This window comes from Amblyomma maculatum, chromosome 7 (assembly GCF_055883805.1).
Source record: "Amblyomma maculatum isolate TAMU_Amacu chromosome 7, ASM5588380v1, whole genome shotgun sequence".
Taxonomy (NCBI): Eukaryota; Metazoa; Arthropoda; class Arachnida; order Ixodida; family Ixodidae; genus Amblyomma; species Amblyomma maculatum.
In genome coordinates this window covers 51,721,939-51,745,244 of record NC_139350.1, presented here as the reverse complement: position 1 = coordinate 51,745,244, position 23,306 = coordinate 51,721,939, and the positions used below count along the sequence as shown (strand labels likewise).

At 49.2% G+C, this 23,306-nt stretch overlaps 1 protein-coding gene across 1 annotated transcript; it reads right to left on the bottom strand.

Moving 5' to 3' along the window:
* Positions 1-1,593: 1,593 nt before the first annotated feature.
* On the bottom strand, positions 1,594-20,327 carry LOC146183178 (uncharacterized). The gene is made up of 10 exons (XM_084608344.1): positions 20,274-20,327; positions 20,143-20,200; positions 17,525-17,635; positions 13,653-13,745; positions 11,922-11,954; positions 11,238-11,343; positions 9,445-9,497; positions 8,142-8,418; positions 6,841-6,965; positions 1,594-1,757 (listed from the first exon to the last, which is right to left on the bottom strand). Exons 1-10 carry the CDS (start codon positions 20,325-20,327, stop codon positions 1,594-1,596), a joined length of 1,074 nt encoding a protein of 357 aa, XP_084464470.1.
* Between the last annotated feature and the right edge of the window lie 2,979 nt (positions 20,328-23,306).

Here is a 23,306-nt window from a genome sequence, read left to right as displayed (position 1 = left end):
GCAGCCGTAGCTCTGGGCATTATATGGCGCGAGTTAGGTGCTAAACGACTACGAATTGCGCCTGAATTGGCGCTCCAATCCAAGCACTTGGACGCAGCCAGATCGTCTGCAGCGATCACCACACAATTCTATACTTCTGTCACAGAAAGTAACCCCTGTTAAAGCTTTCCTGGTTACCTAGATATAGAGCTTGATATAATTATAAGCTTAAGTACTCCGATGCATCGGGATTGTTTGGTGTGGTCAGATTTCAAATCTAATTTCGTTTACTCTTCAGTGGAGTAATACGCACGCCGCGTACCACGGCCAGTAGTTAGCAACTGCCCTTCCCGTTTCGTGGTCACAGTGCATGCTGCGATTTTGAAAAGGCGATGACACTACGCCCGATAGGGCGCGCGAATGGTCCATTTGGCGATCTTTCAGGGTTTGACCATGAAGATACAGCAAAACGTAATTCCCTTGTGAATTCTTCGTTTCTAAAGCAGATCGTTAAGCCCTTCCGATCACTAGTTTTGCCTCATACATGCGCACACAAGTTTCAACAAAGGCTGCTGTCATCATCATCACCCCCATCCCGATTACATTCACTGCATGCAGGGCAAATACCTCTCCTCTATGCCTATAATAACGCGGTACAGCGAGAGCTGTATCATCTCGTTACCTGTAATTTTTCTATCATCCGCTCACCTAGCTTCCTTCCGCCATCTGTTATGCTTAACTCGCCGCGCTTCTTATCTGAACGTTACACTTACCCTTTTATAGCTCTCAGCGTGGTCCCCTTTTTAAGTGCCTACCAGGAATATTTAAAAATATGCGTTTCAAATTTAGGAGAATAGCTTTAGCTGGATGGGGGGGGGGGGGGGGGGGGGGGGGGGGGGGGTGGGCTGGTAAAAGATATTTTCTTGCTTTAGTTATAATTTTTATACACATGAAAAGTACTCGCTCACTCTAGGCATTTCTGCGCAGGACGATACCAGCGAGCAAGTTTCGCTCATCGTGGTACCCACGTCCGCCGCAAGCTATTGTTGAAACTGCTGCTCTATGATAACCAAATGGTGCAAACTGCACACTGTTCTCTTGTTCTGTGGGTGTCATAATAGCGTAAAATCGCCTACTGCGGCGTCTTAGAAGGCAAGTTTATGGAAACGATGCGGTCAGAAGTTAGGTTGCATCAATATGTCGCCAGTGCCTGTGTGCGTACAGCCGCCCTGATTTTTAACAATATAGCGCGAGCGTCGACCAAACTGCTGCTCAGCGCCTTATAACGGCGATAAGCGTGCAACACGGCGAGAGTTCGCGCACGCGTACGAAGAGAGAGCGTCTTCTGCTACGCTGTTCGGATCACAGACACACGCCCTGCCATAATATCTGTTTGCGACGTTCCACATTCTTGCGCATGCACGAACTCTCGCCGTGTTGCACGCTTATCGCCGTTGTACGGTGCTGGCCAGCAGTTTGGTCGATGCTCGCGCTATATTGTTAAAAATCAGGGCGGCTGTACACCGCAAGCAGGCACTTGGCCAACTGTTTTCTCCAGCAACAGACAAGCATCGAAGGCAGCCCTGGACGAGGCCCAGCACGCGTTTATTGCTCTCAGCGGGCGACGTGGCGGTTCCAGAAGTAGCGGCTACCGCGGTTGCCTCCACCGCGTGGGCGCCAGAAGGCCCGGCCGTTGTTCCAGCCGCGGCGGCCACCAGTGAAGGAGCCGTTGTCCCCACCGCCATAGCTGCTGCGCTGCTGCCGTGGAAACTCGCCACCTGTGACGTGCAAGATGACGCCCATATATCGCGCAGTTGCACAAAGTGGCGCGGCATTTATTGCACTTCAAGTGGAGCTGCTTTTTCCTGTCGCTCAGATTCAAAATGTGGGTTTACGACTCAGACTATGACGGAGTGCGTGAGGCAAGTGGTGCGCTCTAGCAATAGCCGAAATGAAATCGTTATGTCGCTTCGTTTGCACCCACGATCCCGTTCCCGAAAAAGCGTTATCGCGAACCGCTCTGGCCTGCATTTAGGGACCTCAGCCCCACTGATGACGGCCTAGATGGACCCCATAAATGTACGAGCGTCGACAAATAGGCAGCCAGCGAACCTATAGCGGTGTGGCCGCTGCATCGCCGAGACATATGTGCGCCGTGAAGAGGGATAAGTAGAGATCGCTAAGCACGGGCCTTTTAAAATAGTAGCAAGGGATACGAACCACGCAGTGTGGCAAAAGAAAAGAACACAGGGTTTGTTTTGCACAATTGCTTCCGCTTAGTTCCTTCCCTGCTGTAATGTGAATCAAGCGAACTTTCGTTCAACGCTTCCTTGAATGTTCACGCCTTTAACAGTCTAACTGGAAGTGAATAATCAGCATCGCTGCTCCATCGGACGCATATGCACCATGCATACCACCACACCACGAGGTTAATCATAGCAGATAGCGCTTAGCGGATAGAATTACGCGCGTTCTGAGACGTTGACAGAAAAAGCATTTTCACATTAGGCTATTCTGAGATGCTTCTTTATTGTCCAATGTCTTATGTATAATTCAATGTGATCGGTGGCACTTCCTTATAGGCAGCAGAAAGATTAAGCATGATTAGGATGCTATCTGCAAGTTATGGTAACTTAAGAAAAACCCGCATACCGTGAAAAAGCGCCAGTTACTCTACCGAAGTAAAAATATTGCATCCATTCTTGATGTTCGACGTTGCTTGGTGGTCGTCGTACTCAGGTGAGACTCTGTTGGGGCCTGTGATTCAAACTTTTCTTTTTTTTTATGTTTTCTTCTTAATACCTAGTCGTAGTATTGTAGAGTTCGGAACTTTTTCTAGACCTCTTTCTCTCTCCCAGCTACGAGGGACCAACCTGTATGACAGCTCCACGTACCCGGTTTCATGCGCATCCGTTCGTTGCAATAAATTTACACGCCTACCCAATGCTACATAAATTGAAGTCGAATTTTCGACACAGAGCTGCATGCCGAGGCGTAAACTTCGTGCGAGGAGAACTCAGAGGGTCGCTTGAGTTTCCTCTGCTGCTGCGCGCTTATCAATTCCAGGCACGTTAAAACGAACTATACGCGGGTATGCAGAGCGCATAGGCGCCAAGCGCCGAAACCGAAATATACCGAAGCGGAACTAGCTGCGGACGGTGGCGCCAAGTATATATTTGCTTTCTTTGGTTCCAACGTTTACTTTTTCCAGTATTATTTACACAATAAATGTGTATTAACAGTCAATATTTGTCGGCTTGCGAGATTCGGAGCTCGTCATGGCGCTTTTACTTGCGGGAACGGGCTACGGTGGCGATACCTGTATTTTAGTTCTTGATCTTTTCTATGTCATAAAAACATATCTTACTTTGATTGGGAGGCAATCCTCTGTCGATACAAGAGACTTCAATTTCTGCTCATATCTCTTTGGAAAAGAGCGTTTTTCTTATTTTTTGGGAGAGCGAGCAGCCAATGTCAAATCAGTTGTCGCAGTCTTTCTCTGGTGCACTTACTGTTCTCTGGTGCACTTACGGGCTACGGATGAGGGGGAGAGAAAAAAAGTGTCATAGTCAGTAGTTCACAGGTGCGTCGCTGCCCCTTCCACCTAAATGGTAGCCAACACGGTCAAAAGTTGCTGAACGTCTTCAAATCTACTGAATTCACTGTGCGAGGAAGCTGTGTAACTTCACCTGTGTGTGCGAACGTACAGGTAGACGTCACCATCTCCTTTAGCCTGGCGCACACGTTGAACGAGTGGGTTCGACACCACATTCGGATTGAAGCACCCACCACTGGTGTTCTTCCAGGCTCTCCTGTTCCTTGGATTCCCTCGAAATGCACCAACTACGGACACAATGCACCTTTGAACACCCGACACATCAGCGCCTACAGATCGGTTGGCAAATGAGGCTACAGAGTTGGACGCCATACATGCAGCCGCACAACATATCCTCGGGGCACAACACCACCTTTGGAATGAAGCACTCACCATTCGTGTTCTTCCCGATCAGTTACTTTAGTGACTTATTATGAGCTAAAAGCTATAATCATTTTCTGTTTGCGTTTTCATGCCCCAGACACTGCTCGCTTGTTCTCACCTGTTGCGCAGAAACAGACGCGCTCTATATTAGCAGCATGATCGGCTTAAGCACTTTCTGGAGATACCGAATTAAATCCTGGTCCTCCTGGTACCGGTGAAGACGGCGGTCCTTGCAAATGTAGTCGAGGCGGTCTAGAGGATTGAATTCGGCCAAGACGCTATCAAGAATGGCCTAGACGCCCTTAAACCAATGCCAAGCCTCGGTGGACGTCGAGCTGAAACAGATTCTAGGAATTCTGCACTCAATGCTGATATGGAACAAATAAAGTCAACTATACTACTACGCCGCCTGCTGAAGTGTCTCCCGTAAGTCCTTCAAATATATCTGACAAGTTTAAGACGACTAACTCCCGTTGTGAAGATGCAGAAAGCCGACTTCGCCGCTGAAATCTACTTTTCTTTGGCACTGATTAAGACGAGTACGAAACGTGGTCCACTTTAGAAAAGAAAGTGGTATTCGCTCGGAGCACCTTGGCTGTACGCTTCAAGCAACACAAACTGAAAGAGCCTTGATCACTAACAGAGAAATGTAGGTCAATTATTGTTAAATTACGCACTTTAAAACAAACAGGAAAAAGACTTTAAGACACGCAGTTTGTCTGCGCGAAGATTTTTCTTTCCAAACACGTTTGGCCAGGAAGAAGCCGCTTGACTTTGCAAAGTCAGAGGACGGTTTGTTTTAGCTGCGTGTTGATAAACTGCAAACGACACTGTTTATATTTACGACGCTGCTTCTGACAAAATTGCAGAATGTACGGATGTATGTACACGACTGTAGAAACGAGAAGTCGTTGCGCTCAAGATAGAAAATCATACTACTGTCATGTGAAGAGAATGATTGCCTTTTAACATGCATGATCTATGCCAAAAAAGAGAATTCGTTTTCCCCACTTGGTGAAAGGTTAAGGGTGTTACGTTTCGCCACCGACAAGTGCAACAGCTGACGCGGCCACAACGTATCATCAGGCAAAGCAGCCAGCGTTTCGGCCATTCCAGCGCCGTCCGACCGGCCGCCCAACGTTTCCTCCCGCGACATGCTCTGACCTGTCAGAGCCACGCGCTGAATGTGTGTGCGTGCGTGTGTGTGCAAACTCTGGCCAAGCCCGGTGCTCGAGAGAGAGAGAGCGTCGCCCTCGCCCGTCTGCAGGAGGTGGAGGAGATTTCTGTCGCGCCACCGACGATTGAGTCATCTCGTCTTGTTCAGACACGAAGTCTCTCCCTTTCCCTCTGAACTGACAAGCGTATAAAAAGCAGCAATGTGACAGTCTACTGGGAAGACGTCGCAGTGATGACACCAGCTGTGTGAGAGTGTCTGTATTCTCTCCGGGTAAGCTTCTGTGCCCGTTTCTTCAAGATGTTGTAGTAAAGGTTATTTCGTTAGATGACGCCTCGTCTTTGCTGGGACCGTTGATGCCGTCCGCCGAGCCACGGAGCCGCCAGGCCAACGCTACCGAGGGGCCGCGAGCCGCATGTAACTGGAGTCAGCGGTGGGATGAGCCACGCGAGCCCCTAATTTAACAAGGGACAGCGGACTAATAATTAAGGACGCGTTTTTTTTTTTTCTTTCGCCGTAACAGCAGGCTTGACGTGCGTAGTGCCAGATCTCGGACGTACACGACTGCGATAGAATTATGAATGCGCCTGGTAGGTTTTTGTCTGGCTGCTAGTAATCGCCATGCCAGTTTATAGAATGTGAAAGACACGATTATCCTCGGCACAATTCGGGGACCCCAACAAAATTATTTCGCCATTTTTCGCTGAATTCTGAAGTCGTGCACTTTACGATGTCAGCCAAACCACACCATTCGGCGACGCAGATCACTTTAGGGGCTAAGAGACTATTTTTTTGTTTTTAAGAAAAAGGCACCAGCGATTGATATCTGGTTCTTCTCCTGTCCTCTACAGAAAACAAACGAGGAAAACAGGTCTGCATCTCTTGTCGCCTCCGCGTCACTTGAACATGCCCAGTGAGAAGGTTGTTTGGTTTACAGGGTTTAACGTCCACAGTGACTCTGCTTTACGCCTCCATCGAAAAGCAGCCGCCGCGGCCGGGATTCGATCCCGCATCCCCGGGCACAGAGTCGAGCACCCTAACCGCTGCACCACCGCGGCGGGGTTAAAAAGACCGCAGTGAGAAGGCTTGTCAAGATAACATGTCAGATGTGGACGGGTGGTTAAAAGCGCGAAGTACCAGTGTAATCGCTTGCGAGTAGCAATTTCTGAAGGTTTGTAAATTATAGGGCCCGGCCGAGCAGCGGTTTCTAATTAGGCTCGAATCCTACAGATGTGTCGCAGCATTAGAACATGATAATTGCACTCATTCCACGTCCCTTTGACTGGTGTTGCTGCAGTGTGTTAAGGGGCATAATTGTGCCCCAAATATAACAAGAAAAAATGATGGCGCAAGCTTCTCTGAAACATTAGATATTTCAGCGAAACCAGCAATTTTGAGATACTGAGATGGCCTTCGTGGCATGTGGACGACGACAGCCTCTTTTCGGGGCTTTTTCGACGCCAGCCACTGTAAAAAAGATTGCGTTTCTTCACCATTGATGTTTTCATTATTTTTGTGCTTTGTACGACGACAGGTCGCGAAGTGATGCAAAGTGACGCATTCATTGCCACTTGAATCGCTCAAAATTTTGAGCAAGAGTACTTGACTTGCATGTCTGTTTTATAAAGACGCGTAGAAAAATGCATGCAGCGACTAGCCGCAGAGCGCTCTGCGATTGGGTCCAACATGCAAGATCAGCGATGCGTACCTTGTTTTGCGGGGAGCACCTTCACGAGGCTGAAGCGGAGCATGTGCCCATCAATGGACGTGCAGCCAGGCTTTTTCAGTACGCGCCGTACTTGGTCCACGTTGTCAAACTCGAGCCGAGCGAATCTGCAAGCGGCAAACAATTCGAGCTCACAATGCACGAAACTAGTCCTATACAATAACACGACCGTGGCCGCTTCCACCATAGAGAAACATACTTCTTCCACCACCGCAGCATGTGCGAACGTGCCATTGCACTCGCGCGGAACGCTGGGAAGTGGCAGCGCCCGCGATATACGCATGAAACCACAAGATGAGCTGTTCGGGAAAAAAAAAAAAAATCTGCGTAACAGAACGGAGTCTGGTTCTCACCATAGAAGCGCTCTCACAGCAAACGTTACCGTCACTGCGCTGGACATTCCCGGAAATTGTGGACAAACGCGTTTTCCAACGCGAAATTGTTTATAGGTGCATTTTTTTTTTCGCATATCGCAAAATTTCGCTGCAAGTACAATGAATATGTCGGGAGGCTCGTAATTTTTCCCTATTAAGTTTTTTTTCTTATTTGGCTATCGTCAAAAAAAAAAATCCGTGAGCACTGTGAAATCTACACTGCAGAAATGCGAAAGCGTCGCTGCTGCACACGGTACATCACGCGCCTCTTGTCGAACACAACGAGCATTTCACTGAATACATAAAAGTTCACCGGCGTTCTATAATCGGTTTACAGGAAGGGAAAGGCGCAGTCACTCGTGGAATCCCGCTACTATCATCCTCACGGTAGTGAATTTGGAGAAAGAATTTATTAATTTTAACTATATCTTCCTCACGGTACACTGCCCGATAACGTCACCAGGTGATGACGTCACAATCTCGCGGAGTCTCGCGAAGAAGTATGACACCTCTCGTGGCCGGACGGACAGGGTCATGGCCGCGAGTACGAGCCATTAAAGACTCGTCCTAAAAAGAAAAACGTCCCCATTGGTTGCCTTTGGCGGCCCATAACTACTCGACCATTCCCGCGATTGTTTCCATAACAGTATCCTACAATATTCTAAGTCCTATCTCGCAAGGAAAAGTGACGTTCGGGACAACTGGGCGTGAATATGGAATTCTGCAAGTAGCGAGTAAAGAAACGCGTGGTCCTTGGCATGATTTCGACTTCTGCAGAAAGCGCGGAGAGCAGGACTGTCACCGCCACATAAATTTCTTAGCGACTCAGCCTCTCTTCACCAAGGTTTCCCTCATATGCCTGTGTGTGTGTGAACGAACAGAATTGATACAAATCATGCGGGGCCTCACCCATTCTTGATGATGAGCACGCGCGCGCCTGGGAAGTGGTCCTTCAACCTTCGAACAGAGCAGCCCCAGGGCAAGCGGAAGACGTCGAGCATATTTCCCACAGACGACGTACGGCGCGTCACGCACCGCTCTACACGCAGCAGCTTTCCACGGCGCATGGCCCGCTGCAGCAGCTTCATGTTGGCCACGGCTATTGCGGGGCTCAGGTACCTAGCGAAAGCCTTCCTGCAATACGCGGCCACCAAGAGCGAAGTGTAGTGCATCTGTACTGACTCAGCTAGGATAATGTGTGCGCTCCAAGCGTACACATTATCCTACAAAGATAATAAACAAAAACAAAGACTATAAACCAAAGCCTTGATTTTGACCTCCATGGAGGCGCAGTCGTCGTGGTCGTGATTGAACCAGTCTCCGGCTGAGTAATATATCGAGCGCCCTAACCATGGAAGCTACAAGGCGTGGCTCTGAGGGCGAGAGCTATGTTGTGTCACTGGCTTCGGAAGCCGCCTACTTGACTTGATGTGCTGAGAGAAAGTTGCGTGATCGCGCGGGGCGATTCCGGCCATTGGTTGCTCTCGGCCGTTCTTTTCCTGCCTATGCTGTGGGGGAGCTGAAGCAGAGAACTCAAGTTTTCTCTCCGGGGACAGTGGCGCTCACCGCGCGATGCATGTAGATGAAGCGTCGCCATTGTGTGTACACACTCAGCGAAGCCTAAATATTGTTTCTCAATCGACTGCTTGTGTTTCCGGCCACATTCGTATCTCCATCACAGAAATATTTGCACTTTAGGTGATGCAATGCCATGTAAGTTTGATATATGCCTGCATAACAAGATGTGATGTGCAAAGATGATTTATGTTCTGTTGCAATTTGCGATCTTTTTTATGGCGCCGCTCACGCGCAGCATTTATGGACTCTAAAATGCCCCCACTTCCACATTTTAACTTGATCTCATACAAATTAGCGCAGTGCACGCGGAGCACACGAAACTGAGTACATTTCAAGGCGCTCTACTAAAACTCGATTTGACCAAGGCTTCGTTTGTCGGGATGAAATACCACGCAAACAATAGGGAGTCTGGCCTCCAGAGTTGCTTCGCATATGGTATCGAATGTGGAGGACTTCGGCCATGCCGACGCTTGACTCGACCCGCTGCTGTCGGGTTTACGAAAGCAAAAAAAAAAAAAAAAAAAAAAAAAAAGTTTCCGAAGCGCACCTGCCTTTGAACGGGCTGCCCTTAGTATAAACCACTTTCTGAAAGTAAGCGGGCAGCCACGGCGTGTTTACAATTCTTACAGGTTGCCATGATACCTGGTTGTTGGGCGACTCCCTGCTGTGGTGCTACCTTCGTTCCACCTGAAACGAGTTTATTCATTAGCGACACTGTCATGCTAGTATACATTATGGCACTCAACCTGACAGCTCGTGAATATGCATAAAGGTAATCAATTAATATCAAAAGCGATCTTTCTTTAGGTTGAAATTCGTACAAGTTATTTGGACCGAACGCTCTAATTCAAAAGTGTTTTCATCAGCAAGCCCTGATGAGTAAAACAAGCAATATAAACCAGTAGGAATAAAAGCATTATAAATAACAACCAATCATAAGGAAAAACGTCGAATAACCGTTAACAACAGAAAAGGAGACAGACCAAAACAAACAAACAAAAAAAGGCAAAGGGGGGGGGGAGTGAAGTTCAGCACGTTTCCTTGCTGCTAATATAGCTAGGATAACTTGCAGCTCAGACTGATACGTGCAAGTTTCACGTTAATAGTAAATACGAAATAAATTCTAAATGTATGTTTGTGCCGGAGTACTAGACTAAGCGTACCGTTTTGACAGGCAGGCAGGTTGAAGTTGCCATTTCAAATACACCTCGTTGTTACGGTATCGTAACAAAAAGGCGCAGTAGTAAGGGAGCATTAGGTATTAATATCTCCTTGTGTAAAATTCAACCTCGTTATAACAAAGTCGAAGAGGTTTAGTGATTTCTTCGTTATATCCACTGCTTCTTTATACCAGGACGCTACTTTGGTTGCAACTGTCACATGCCCAATAATGAGGACACCAGCGCACCCTCTCGCGCGGAGCGAGAAAATTTGAAAACCGCGAAGAAAAGAGCAGGGGAGAGCTGAAAGGCCCCGAGTCTGAGAAGAAAAGAAGCAGGGGGAGCTACGAGAAGAAAGGAGTAGGGGACAGCCGCGTGGTCCCTCGCTAGTTTCCGACGCGTGGACAGATCGGAGCGTCAGCGTTCGCGATGCACGCGTCAGGTGCCGCGCGCGTGCACAGATCGGCTTTGGCTGACGCGCGCGACGACGTTGGCGCGGCAGCGCACGACGCGTGTGTGTTTGGACGCACCAAAGTGTTGACCGGGAACAGCCGCCGGATATATCGTCCCCGTGGGGCGCGAATCAAGCCCGGCCTTGGAAGCGACTCACCAGCTAAAACCGATTCACCACGCGTTGAAGGAAAGCGTTTTACCCTGTCGGTGGCAAGCACCGGCAGCGTGCACCAGCAGTGGTGAAGGGCCGGACACCTCGCGTTTGGACCATTTTGGCAAGAGCAGCCTCGTATATCCAGCTGTCCCAGTGTTGCGCGAAAAAAAAAAAAACAAAAAAAAAACGTGTGTGCTGCACGAACAACGCCGGGAGCAGCGCCCCGTGTTCCCGTATCCCCAGTAACTTCAAGGGTTGCCAGCTGGGTTTCGCCACTAATCTGGGCGACTGCACTAAAACCTTTTTAGGGGAGCGAAATGGACGTCTCACCGCTTGTCCCCATATGCCGTAGAATGTGGACTGAGCTCCGGCGTATATTTTTCTCTGCTTTTGCGGACGCAAGAGACAGGGGAGACTCCGACGGCAGCGCGTACAGAGAACTTGACCTCTGCATGCATGGTAGCACTGGACGCTCCACCGTATGTACCACCGTAAGAAATCTTGCCATTATAACACGTCTAATAGTACAACGTGCACCGATTTCCATGCATTGCATTGGGGTATGCGGGCAAGTTCTCTGTCTGTGGTTCTCGACAAAGTTTTCTGTACGGCGGGCACAAATGACTCCTCGAAATACGAAGGAGCCTATAGTCAACTCACCTTCCCTTGAAGACCAGCTTGATGATATCGCCTGAAAGCTCGGTGAGGTCAGCGGAGCGCGCGTTGTACTTCATTGTGATGGCCAAACTACAACGGTCTCGTTTCTCTGCGAAATTATAAAAATATTTTTTTTTTCTGTACGAATGGTTTCTAATTCATCGGTGTTCGAGATTGTTGCTGCGTAATTATTTTCTACTTGCCAAAGGGGCCTACACAGTTTGGGTGCCAGCTCGTAAATTACACGCCGCCTGGCGCGGCAAAACCAAGTCACTAAGCTGAGCACACCTTCGAGCGTCATGTCAAAGGAAATGTTTGACTGCAAAATGCGGGTTCATGTTGCTTTGAAAATATTTCAAACCCGCTTGAAATAGTGTGAAATGGAGCATCAGAATACGGCCGCGCTTTGTTCTACGCGCGCGCGGAGTAAGAGCTGGTTTTGACTCTCAACACGCTAGTAAGTGATCAGAAATTGCACGACCACATCCGAACGAAAGTTTGTCGCGCTATTGACACGCTCGTTTTGCTCACTCGATCGTGTGCCATTTCATCTATATATCCTAAGAACACGGCCGCCGTAATTTTTTTTTTCACATTTGATCGACTATAGACTAAGAAGTGCAAACATGCACGGCGCAAGTTGTCTTGAGTATTACGCTAGTTGAGGTAAGAGTGGGAGACACCGACCCAGACTTTCGATGCACTGGTCCGGAATGTAATCTGAAACAAACAAACAAAAATCACCGATTAACCACCGCGATTCCTGGGCGCACATGTAGCCACTTGATGCGCCACCTGAAGCGACAAATAGTGACAGGTGTAACATTAGGAGAGGGGAAGAGCGTAGAATGGGTGTCTGAACAAACGTGGGCATATGACATCCAGCAGTCGAAATACATAACCCTCTTTACACGGCCGGCTTAACCACGGTTACGCTTAACCGAGGTTACTGAACTTAACCATGGTTAACCGCCAATCGCGGTTAGCTGTGCTTACACAGCTCGCCGCCGTTCTCGGTTACGGCCGCCATTGCCCATAAAGTACAACCGAAGCGACGCGGTGATCTGAGGAGCGAAGCCGCATTTACAAACATTTTATTTATAATGTAGTTTCCGGAATGCCGTCCGGCAAGGCGTCAACAACGCGGTGAAGCCCCGCACGATGGCAGCACCTCATCGACCATCGTAAACACCGCCGCGTTGGCCCCTCCTCCCGCAGACCGCAACAGACCGTACGTGAACGACACGGCGGTTCGCTAGCGCCGACGTCAGAAACAAAGCGTGCTAAATTTATTGGCACCTGGAATACTGAGCCGAATATCAGAATTGAATCACTCCTGATCAGTGACCAGCGGCAAATTGCTAGCAAGACCGATAACCGCGATACTACCAAGTTTCTGTTCAAGACAGCTGCCGCCGGTACTTACATTGCGGCTCACCGTTCTGCTTACACTAGCTCTGCGATTAATGTATCGCCAAAGTTTATCATATCGTTATTTTCCGGCGGCAGAATAGGATTCACAATAAGGATGTTTCATGAGTACACCATTTCGACAGCGTTGTTCAGTTCCAAAGCGCCGATCGCTGCGGCTTCGAAGAGAAATAATTTAGGCCTATCGACGACTAGGGGGTTACGCCGTTACGCACCCCGCCGTAGTTTGCCGCGCTCGCTCGCTTCACCGCCGCGGTAAGTGTAACGTACCTCAGCCTGCTCGCAGCATCCCGCACTGCAAGCGTTGCGAATTTGTGCACTTTCACTATAAAGCTAAGACCGCGCATTTTTTGACGTTCCGCGCTCACACCAAGTCGCACAAACGATACTGCAAACAGGACGGGGCTTCAGTGCGCAGACGCTTGGCTGTAGGTCGTAACCGCAAAGACGCCGGGCGGCACAGTAGACACCGGATATTCAATACGGGCAAACGAGTACATTGCTGAAGCAGACACGCTCGTACGCTTCGCGCACTCGAGTGCCGACGAGCAGCCTCCGTCAACAGACGCCGCCATAACCTCGGTTAACGACGCAAACCGAGGTCGCCAAACTCGGTTTGCGATAACCACGGTTAGGGGTGTAACTGTGGTTTGGTCTGCCGTGTAAACGGGCTAACCACGGTTTCGCGTAACCGCAGTTACGCTAACCGTGGTTAACTCTGCCCGTGTAAAGAGTAACTGACTGGATTCTTAGGGAAGGCAAGAGCAGCAGGGGCCACAAAATGTAAGGTGGGTAGATGAGATGGGGAAATTTGCAGGGGCATATAGTGGCCGCAGCTGGCGCAGATAAGGATGAACTGGAGGGACATGGGAGAGACATATGTGTGCTACAATTTGGGCGTTGTGTGGACAATAGTGACGATGAAGAAGCGTAGGAATTCCGCTGCTGTAGTATCCAACAAAGGGCGCATTCGGAGCGTATGCTTACCTTCAAGGCGCAGCTGGTCAAAGTCTTTTGGGCCGCCTTTACGCTTAAAGTCCTTCTGCTTGGCGCCGCTCTTGTGTGTCTTGTCATTTCCGCCTGCACGTGAAAACATTGACTCGTACGCATGGCACGGACAGCGTTCGTGTGTTTGTCGGCGTATAGGGAGAGGCGCTGTTCCGCCACAGACCAAAGTACAGGGTGCGAACTCTACGGAAAATGTCCCTTGAAGTGACTAATTGTAAGTATGTGCACATTCAAGGTTCCAAAGGCTGCCAAGAGAGAACGGGATTGTCGGCGCCCGCCGGAAAGCGTACCGCTAATCGGGATGAACGTTTCCCATCGACGACGCGAGAGGAAGCTTCGGTGAAGAAAACGCCACTACGGCCGCAATCCCTACAATCTTTTTCTCGTGAAGTGAGTTTGTCGCAGTGTTACAAAGGCAAAGGTATTGCTTGTTTCTGTCCTTTTGTTATTGTGGCATTCAATTTCATTTTAGCCACACTGGTCGTATTATACACGTTTTCAAAGCTACATATTCGCACGCGTCCGTCAAAGGAGCAGCTTTGAAGGGCAGCAGCCGATCGGACCTATATGCCACGCCTGGGGTGTAGGACAGACGTCACATGACAGGTGCGCCACGGAGTGACGTGTTCTGTGCGCGCTTTGGACAGGTGAATGAGATGGCCAAAATTTGCTGAACCACAACGCCGACGGTAATAGTCATTTTTAAATCCTAAAAAAATTATATCGGTATTACTAAAGGTCACATGAAAGTTAATGTTTGTACCGTGCTGTTCTCATTTGTATTTGTCTTGCCACTTGCAAGTTCTGCTGAAGAAAGCTACAAATCTTGTGGAGTGCGTCAGCGCATGGTCAGCCCCTCCAGTGGCGGTTGACCTCCTCGCCAGCCCCTCTCCCTTTGTCGCCACTGTTCTTCCCCTCCTGGCCACCGCGAGCGCCGCAGCTACCCTACATACCGCGACTGCCCCCCCCCCCCCCCCCCTTTTCTCCGCCGCTACCCCGTCTGAGCCACGGTGTCTGAGCTGCCTTCCGCCTGCGCGCGCGTGCGTCGGAGGACGGCTCACTGAATCGCTGCCCTCCGCGCCCAGAGGTGTGCTCCGAGCTAGCGATGCGGCATCTGGCTCTGAAAGCAGGGTCCCAGCCCGATAGAAACGTCTCAGTCTCTTACCGAAGCTAAGCGCCTAACTAATAGTTGACAGATGAACCATTAGGGAAGTAAGGGGTAACCAGTCTAGTAAATATAATGAAGCACAAGAAAATAGCGACTTCTACCCCTCAGAGGACGCCTCTGCAGCCAATGGAATCGACCGACGCTCATTATGCGGTGAATAATCTCTCTAGACCCGCGAGAGTGATAACGCAGGTGGTGGCTGTCAGAGGGTCCCACACGGCTTTTAGTCGGATTAACCGCGGCGTCGTGAAAATCGGTCGACGTCATCTTAGCCGAAGGGCCTCCTTTTTAGGCGCACGCGCCGCTTTTCTTGAGATGCGTCCAACGTATCAGGTATCTCGAACGCGCAACCCCAGTTCTGCGTGATGTGGTCTGGCAGCTTCAACAATTACAGCCTTTGTTCCGAAAGCACAGGCAAGCTTCACGAGTCGCCTTTACCGCCATACTTGTTTTCCAACTAAAGCAAGCTAAAAGGCGTCATTTCAAGATGGTACGCGTCCTTTGTGGAAATGAAAAGAGGCGGGTGATTACTGGGAACTTCGAACGGACAGCAGCTGCCCTCAAGGAGAAAGCGCTGAATACCCCGCCTTCTCTTCCATTCCTGTGCACGTCTGCGTTTTTTTTTTTTTTACTTTAAAGGCAAGTGATTGGGGAGTTAAGCGTTGTACTAATTCAGTACATCTCTTCGAGCCATCCTGAAGTGGCGCCGTTCCTGCGGCAGAATTGAGCACGCGCCGTTTATTTATTTTTTTTCCCGCGAAGAATGAGAGTGTGTGGTCTGGGAACGAGACGTTTTGGTTGAAGTTCGTCTATTTTATTGTTACTCATTGTTTTTAATTTGCGTGCTTTATTGTCTCTGTTCACTTTTTGTTTTGTGTTGTTATTTCCTGCCTCACGGTCCATGAGGGACGACAAATCTCTCAACGCGGTCCGCATAACAGCATGCCTCCCCCCCCCCCCCCCCCCATTTTTTTTTTATCTTCGCTGGACAGAAGCCAATCCCAGAACGAGTCACCTGATGGCTGACTATTATTCTAGTTCACTATACTGACTATCAAAGGAGGCACTCCTGCCAATGGCATCGATCGATTTTCAAAATATCGGGGTTGATCTTTGGTTTATCCCCTGTGCCGCTATAATGCCATTAGTTGAACGGCCTTCCCTGATGACCATCTGCCACTTATTTCTTGAGTGCATGCGACTATGCTCAACATAACCCACAATAGTTTTCTGATGTCCTCCGAGACCGGCATTACTAGGCGGAGGAAGTCGCTTTTATACTTCAGGAACAATCTTTGAAAAAAAAAAAAAGAAAATATTAGTGGGCTTCCCCAAAACACCTGCATGTATCTGCAGCAAATACACAGGACAAACGGGCATTAATGATCGTGTACGCAAGCAAGGACGCCCAACCAGGAAAAGCTTAGCGCGCACCTGTCTTTGCACATTCAGGAATGTTAAACCGCGACTGGAAGGATTTTTATGGCATTGATTTTGGGCACAAGCTGCAGAGTATACTGCCCGCGTGAGCTTTTGGAAGCGTATCGTGTTGGATGAGAGGAAAGAAAAAAAAGAAACCAGTGCATTAGCGGCCCGATTGCTTGCTGCGTGGAGAGTTTGAAGCTAGTGGCTATACTCGTCCCTAGGCATCCTTGTCATATGTCGCGGTTCAGCTGCTTTTTTACCAGCGATTTTATAGTAAGGAAACACTGCGTAACACGGTTAAATCCAACCACGAATCTTATGGGAGGCCTCTGCCGAGGTCAGGGAAATGAGCCCGTCGGAGCGGAGCGGACTCGCGGGACCTCGTAGCCATCGCCGCAGCTTATCACCCCTTAAGCTGCAGAGCACTCTCGCGCTGTGCTTTGCGCATAGCCGTTTCCATCAACTTTGCTTTCTCACGTCCTACTCGCTTTAACCTTCTTTGTTATCGCGAGGACACTCCTGTTTGTACGGTATAGTTCCGACCACATACGAGGTATAGTTATAGCAAATGAAATTTGCGAGGGTTACCATCATTATGCGGCACACGAGCTATGGAGGACACTGTAGTGGAGGAATCCCGATTAAGTTAGATCGCCTGGGGTCCTTTAACGCGCGCCGACATCGCACAGCACACGGGCGTTTTTTTTTTTTTTTTTTTTTTTTTTGTTACGGTCAGTTGCACAAGTGCTGTTGAACATTTATCAATAGTGGATGAGAACGGGCGGGGGCGTACCACTTGGGGAGCAGCGCTAGGCATGGGAAAAGAGGACGTCACGAGGACAAAGGAGATGGCGCATGAGGGAGGAGGTGGAGAAATTGCTGAAGCGCGCTTCTGCTGCAACGTTTAAAAAAGGTGTTTCTGACTTCACCTGCCTCGATGGGATGCTTTACTTTGCCCCTAAAGTTCATTCCGTTTCACTAAGACCGTTAACTACGGGTCAAATGTCAATATACTCGTTTCCTTTCCAATGATGTTCTTGTTCAGTTAGGCAAGCGTGTCTGAAGTGTCCGGTCAAAAGATAATAGTTACAACCGAGATTGTTGACACGTTGCTCTGATGGGATCAGTGGAACATAGACACGGAGGATTCTCGGCACAGATCTGGCGTTTCTCTAGCCTTTCCTCATGCATGCTTGCGCCTTTGTTCTGCACGACGCCGCTTAACGCTCAACTCAGATTGCCTTGCGGCTGGACTTACTCTCTACTTCATCAGCTGAGCAATCGTCGTCATCCGCCGCATCGATGATATGCACGTATTCCTCATCATCGGTTGCTTCGCCGTCCTCCAAGCTCTCATCACAGATCGCATCTGCGAGAGAGACACGCCCAAGCAGTTACGGACACGCGGCACGCAGCGAGTCTCGGTTCTTTTAGTGCGCAAGGACCCACAAGCTCACCGACCAAGAATCTTGTGCCATCTTTTCAATGCAATAGCTCTGATTGGCTAAGCTGTTTCCTGAGGTGGCCTCGCGCGGGTAATTCAAACTTAGTCCCGTATAGCAGCTCAAACGCGCGAGTCTCCCCGATGAGGTCTTGTTCAAGTCCGCCAGCCAACAGAGAGCGCCTATACGACTGCACACTCACTTAACATGACATCTTGTAGTGCTTACACACGCACAAGAAAAAATCATCGGATTGAAACCTTTGGAATCGATACCGGGTAATCGCGGTTTCAGTATCCGAGCGTCTTAAACACTGAGGCACCACGGCAGGCCGATGTTCTCGCTCGTTTAACCAGGTTTCAGTATCCGCCATTTGACGGGGCTGCTCCAGAATAACACCGAAAGAAGGGTTAAACTCATGGGCTCCGAGGTCAAGCGCGAAGGCCACGGTTAAACCTCCGCCATTTGACGCGGCGGTCACACTTTTTTCAATGCACCCTATTTAGTCTCAACAGGCTGATGATAAAAATGCCTTTCTTTTTTTAACCTACAGCCGGCTCCTAGAAATTTAAGTAATACCAATTCCTGCCTACTAGGGGTGCACACTGATGGCTGGCCTGGAGCGGCGGCGGTGCGCGCTTTTGTACAAATCCCACGCATCGCCGCCGCCGCTGCTATAGTCCGGCCATTGTCGTCCCATGTGTCGCTAAGTACGAAATGTGTGTTCCGCGCACTGAGTCGAAATTAAACCAGATGGCAGCGAGCAGAGGAAACAAAGGCAGAACTATAGCTGTTCCTAAATAGTTCAAAAGCGCTTGTACAAGCCGAGAACAGGTTCGGCAAGACTTGGAAACGGAGACACCTCGTTTGCAGACCATTGGCTAGAAAGGATAATAAAGTCAATGAGAACTACGAAGAAGCCTGTGCGTATACGGCTGAAAATATTTCCAGGGGACCGCCTTCCATGCTCCCCCTTGGCTACACCTGCCGAATGATGCACCGAAGTGTAACGCGTAAAGCGTAGTCTAGGAATTGATAAATTGCACACTCATCCAGCAGTGGCTTTTCATCCTGAGCCTTTTCACACCTTTGAACCTCCCTTTTCCCCACTTTTTTTTTTCTCTCATCACTTAATCAGTTAATTACAATGATTTCATTAAATCCTCATTACCTATAACACAACAACCAGTAATCAATCTCCAGAAACATAAATTACCATGATACGTTTTTTGTTTTTTCGCAGCCCCCGATTATTTCCGACACGCTGTGCCGACAGTATCATTACGACGCCGACGGCTTTTCGTCCAAACAAGCTGCAGGATAAGCTTAAAAGAGAGCTCACAAGAGAAGGGAATAGTTTGGAGAAGCGCTGCTAAATGCAAGCTTCCCCGCGATGTCCAGATTCCTCTAGCCCTGAACCTCCCGGCAAAGTGTGAGACCTCCAACTGCGCTCATGCGAAAGGCCACTAAGATCAGAAAACAGTGTCGCATATGCACATCCCACCATAGCCACGTTTACGCGAATAATAATAATAATAATAATAATAATAATAATAATAATAATAATAATAATAATAATAATAATAATAATAGGTTCACAGGAAGGGAAAGGCGCAGTATCTGTCACACTTGTAGCTGTGGACACCTGAACCGCTCCGTAAGGGAAGGGAGGAAGGTGGGAGTGAAAGTGGAAAGAGAGAAAGAGGAGCCGTAGTGGAGGGCTACGGAGTAATTTCGACCACCCGGGAATCTTTAATGTGCACTGACATCGCACAGCACACGGACGCCACTTCGTTTCGCCTCCATCGAAACGCAGCCGCCGTGGTCGGGTTCGAACCCGGGAACTCCGGCACAGTAGTCGGGCGTCTTACCACTGCACCACCCCGAAAATCGGCCGTGTTAGCTTAGAGTTCATTATGCCGGGCAGAAAACCGGTTACCGGGCTCGTAACGCCCCCCAGTAGGGTGCGGGAAGTCAAGCCAACCCGCGGCAGCAAAACGGTGGGTTATCGTTTTAGGCGTAATCCGCAAATTGTTCGTAATCCCACTTGAGCCCTGTGAATATAAATTACGGGAGGTCAGCAATAGGTACGCTCGTTTCGCTACACGATCGCCCTGACCCGCAATTGAGAATGCGCGCGCGAGGTAGCTAGCCGCAGTACAGCATGGCGTCCACGGCTTTGTGTCGAAAATCGGGCATTTCCCGTTCCTCACACATGAACGCAGGTGCGGTCTCCAAAAAACAGCCGGGCGCGAGTGATGCGAAGGTGGCTCAGAGTCCCTGCGATGCGGTAGGCGCCCACCCGAACCATCTGAGCAAACCGATTTGAGAGAGCCCAGTTTCGACCGCGTTCGAGTGTCCAAACACTCGATGCGCTCGACGCGAGCCCGATTGTCGCGGTGGCCCCTTGAGCACGCCGTTGAATTCCACTCACCGATTTCATCCTCGGTTCCAAGAGCCAGTCCTCCCTCGGTCACCAGGCAACGGGAAGGCTGCAGAAGAGAGAGCAATGAAAAACAAGCGTTAGCGGCAGTGAACGGCGAATGTAGAGAAGCCTGAGCTTACATCCACAAGAAGCGATCCCGGGCGACCACCGCCGCCAACTCTCTTGGGTGGCATTACGATAGCGGCCACGGTAGGACCAGGCCGCCAGATGAGGACGAGATGTGATGGCGCCGGTACAAGAATCGGAACCCGAATGCGTGGGCGCGAGGCAGCGGTCGCGAGGTCACGTGGAGCCAGAGGCTAGCTGGCGAAGGCACGGGATGGATTGACGAAAACGATGAAGACCGAGCGAGCCTGTTTTGTCTTCGAAAAACCCCCCAAAATAAGCACTAGTCTCCTGCATAACAAAAACGATTACTGCCAACTTCAAATGCGAAGTATCTATATTTATGTGCGCAGCACTGCTTACTCCTTTCCTATGCATTTTACAGTTTGTTTTGCTTTAATATAAAACGTTCTCATCCATATTATTCCACTGTCTGTACATTAATTTATTTTCATTTTTTAAATTATTGTGTAGATGAACGAACACAGTCTTGGGATCTGGGCCGCGGCGTCTGCAACTGTGACAAATCCCCGCTCTCTCACTGGGTGTATCGGCGACCTCTTCGCCTCCTTAGCTAAAACGCGTGAATCGCGCGTAAATTTATATAGGAAAGGAAAGGCACAATATCTGTCACACGTCCTCGTGGACACCTCTCCCGTGCAGTGTAAGGGAAGGGAGGAAGGTGAAAATCACAAAAGAAAGAAAAAGAGGCTTCGAAACAATTGCGTCCTCCTGGGGATCTTTAACGTGAACTGGCATCGCACAGCCCACGGCAACCTCTCTGTTCCGCCTCCATCGAAACGCGACCGCCGGCGGTCGGGTTCGAACCCAACCGCCGGCAGCGAAGCGGAGAGGCGTCCGTGTGCTCTGCGATGTCAGTGCATGTTAAAGGTCCCCGGGGGTCGAAATAGTTTTAAAGCCTCTTTTCTTTCTTTCTTTTTTCTCACCTTCTTCCCTTCCCTTATACTGGGCGGGAGAGATGTCCACGGGGACGTGTGGCAGATATGTTATTTTTCTTTCCTTAGGCATTAAGTTCACTGCGAGACGGAGAGAGATTTGTGACGAAATAGCGTGTAACAATGGGACAAGACACCCGTTGTTACTCGCTATTTCGTCACAAATGAATAACCAACTTGCCAAGCTGCTGTACTGAGAGAGAGAGAGAGAGAGAGAGAGAGAGAGAGAGAGAGAGAGAGAGAGAGAGAGAGAGAGAGAGAGAGAGAGAGAGAGAGAGAGAGAGCTGCTTTAGCATCAGCTGCGCGGCCGCTCCGCCTTTTCATTCGCCACCTTGTCTTCCGCTTCAAGTTCACGCAGAGATAGAGAGATACAGAGAGATAGCTTCGGACAGACATCGGCGAAACCCGTGATTGCGGCTAGTAGTGCTACCCAATAAAAATTAATTTCCTGTGCACTAAAAGAAAACTGTTACTTTAGAAATTAAACCTGACAGCATTATGTGTTTCATTAACACTTCTTTTTGGGCGAGTTGGTTCATTTTGACTATAGGAAAATGTGAAACAGCGCTAACATACACAACCACAAAAGGAGACAAACGACGAGGCACAACCGTCGCACCCAGCTGCAGCCGTGAGCCGTTCCCTCGGTGTGTAGACTGCTTCCTATACAGAACTTGCAAAGCGTGCGCTAATCCGGAGGCTCAAATCTTACCGTCTGGCTTCGTCTAACGTTTGCGTGTCTGCAAGCTGGTCGCTGTAGTTTGCGGAACACAAACGCGAGCTTACACATGAGGCCCTCGTTTGGAAGATCGCAAGTCGAGAGAAGCTATCATGTTTAGGCTTGCGATGGCAAATATGAACAATACAAGAGGGCTTCAGATGTTGCTGATCATTTTTATTTTAAAAAATACGTCCTCTTATGCAAATGCATGTGCTGCTACATGCAAATCTTCAAGAAGGAGCCTTTCCGACTCGGCCTCTTTATATATGTTGCTTTGGTATCCGCCAATTATACTTGCTATACTGCATGCACTGGTTTGCCCGTAAGCAGCATGATTTAGTAAATATACGTGCATTGTAATTGCATTTATTAGCATATATATTGCCAACATTAAGTTACAAATATTTCTATTCGCGAGTGTTATCTAGAACGCTGGAGAGGCGTTACTCAACGGTGCAGCAACAAATCCCAAGAAACGCTTTTGTGGCGTAATTCTGAAACATCTCGAGTAACGTTAAATTTTCTTGCTCAATATGTTGCATGCAAGTTGTTGGAGGGAACGTTGAGGCAACATTCTGCGTTAATTCGGTAGTTTAAATTTGAGCAGTATGGACAGTAGCATTACCCGCGATGTCGACGTCTGGTCAGTAAATACGATTCTACGTGGTTTTGATGGTAAGCATGCGGATGCTAACATATGTCATTTAGTTGTCCTATGCATGCATGCGTTGAATGCCTATATATGGTTTAATTATTCACTTGCTATCAGCCAGCAGACTCTAGCCAAAGCAAGGGAGAGTGCAAAAGGCTGACTTATTTTTCAGTAAAGCGGGACTGGGTTAGTTGGATCTTTTAACAGACAGGCACACACAGATAAGAGGGACAATGCGCCTGTCCTTTCTTTTTTATGTACCCATTTCTCAACTATCGTTATGGTGTCTTCTGGCGCACTGCATCCGCGCCGGTGCACAGGAAGTGGCACGGCTGCTCGATGAAAGCGTGCGGCCTCCTGCGTCACCAAATCACTGCAGTGCAAGGTTGCAATGAAGTGACCCCGAGTGCCTTGTCGTTTTCGATGGTTCACCAAGCAAGCACGCTCGTGCGCTGCCTCTCCCTACGCGCGTACAATGTCGCCAGTTTCCCTGTCGACGCTGTGGATGTACCGGAAGACCGGGCGCGCTATGAAGAAAAAAGGCAAAGCAGTGCATGGCGTACTGGACCCATTAATTCACGCTACGTGCGAACGACTTCACGGTGGGTATGAACTGTGGCCGCATGTTGACATTTATGAATTTCTAGTTCTGAGAACTAGCTTGGTACTTGCCTGGCTGATGTTGATCTCGCGTCTGCTATTGTATATATTCTTGGAA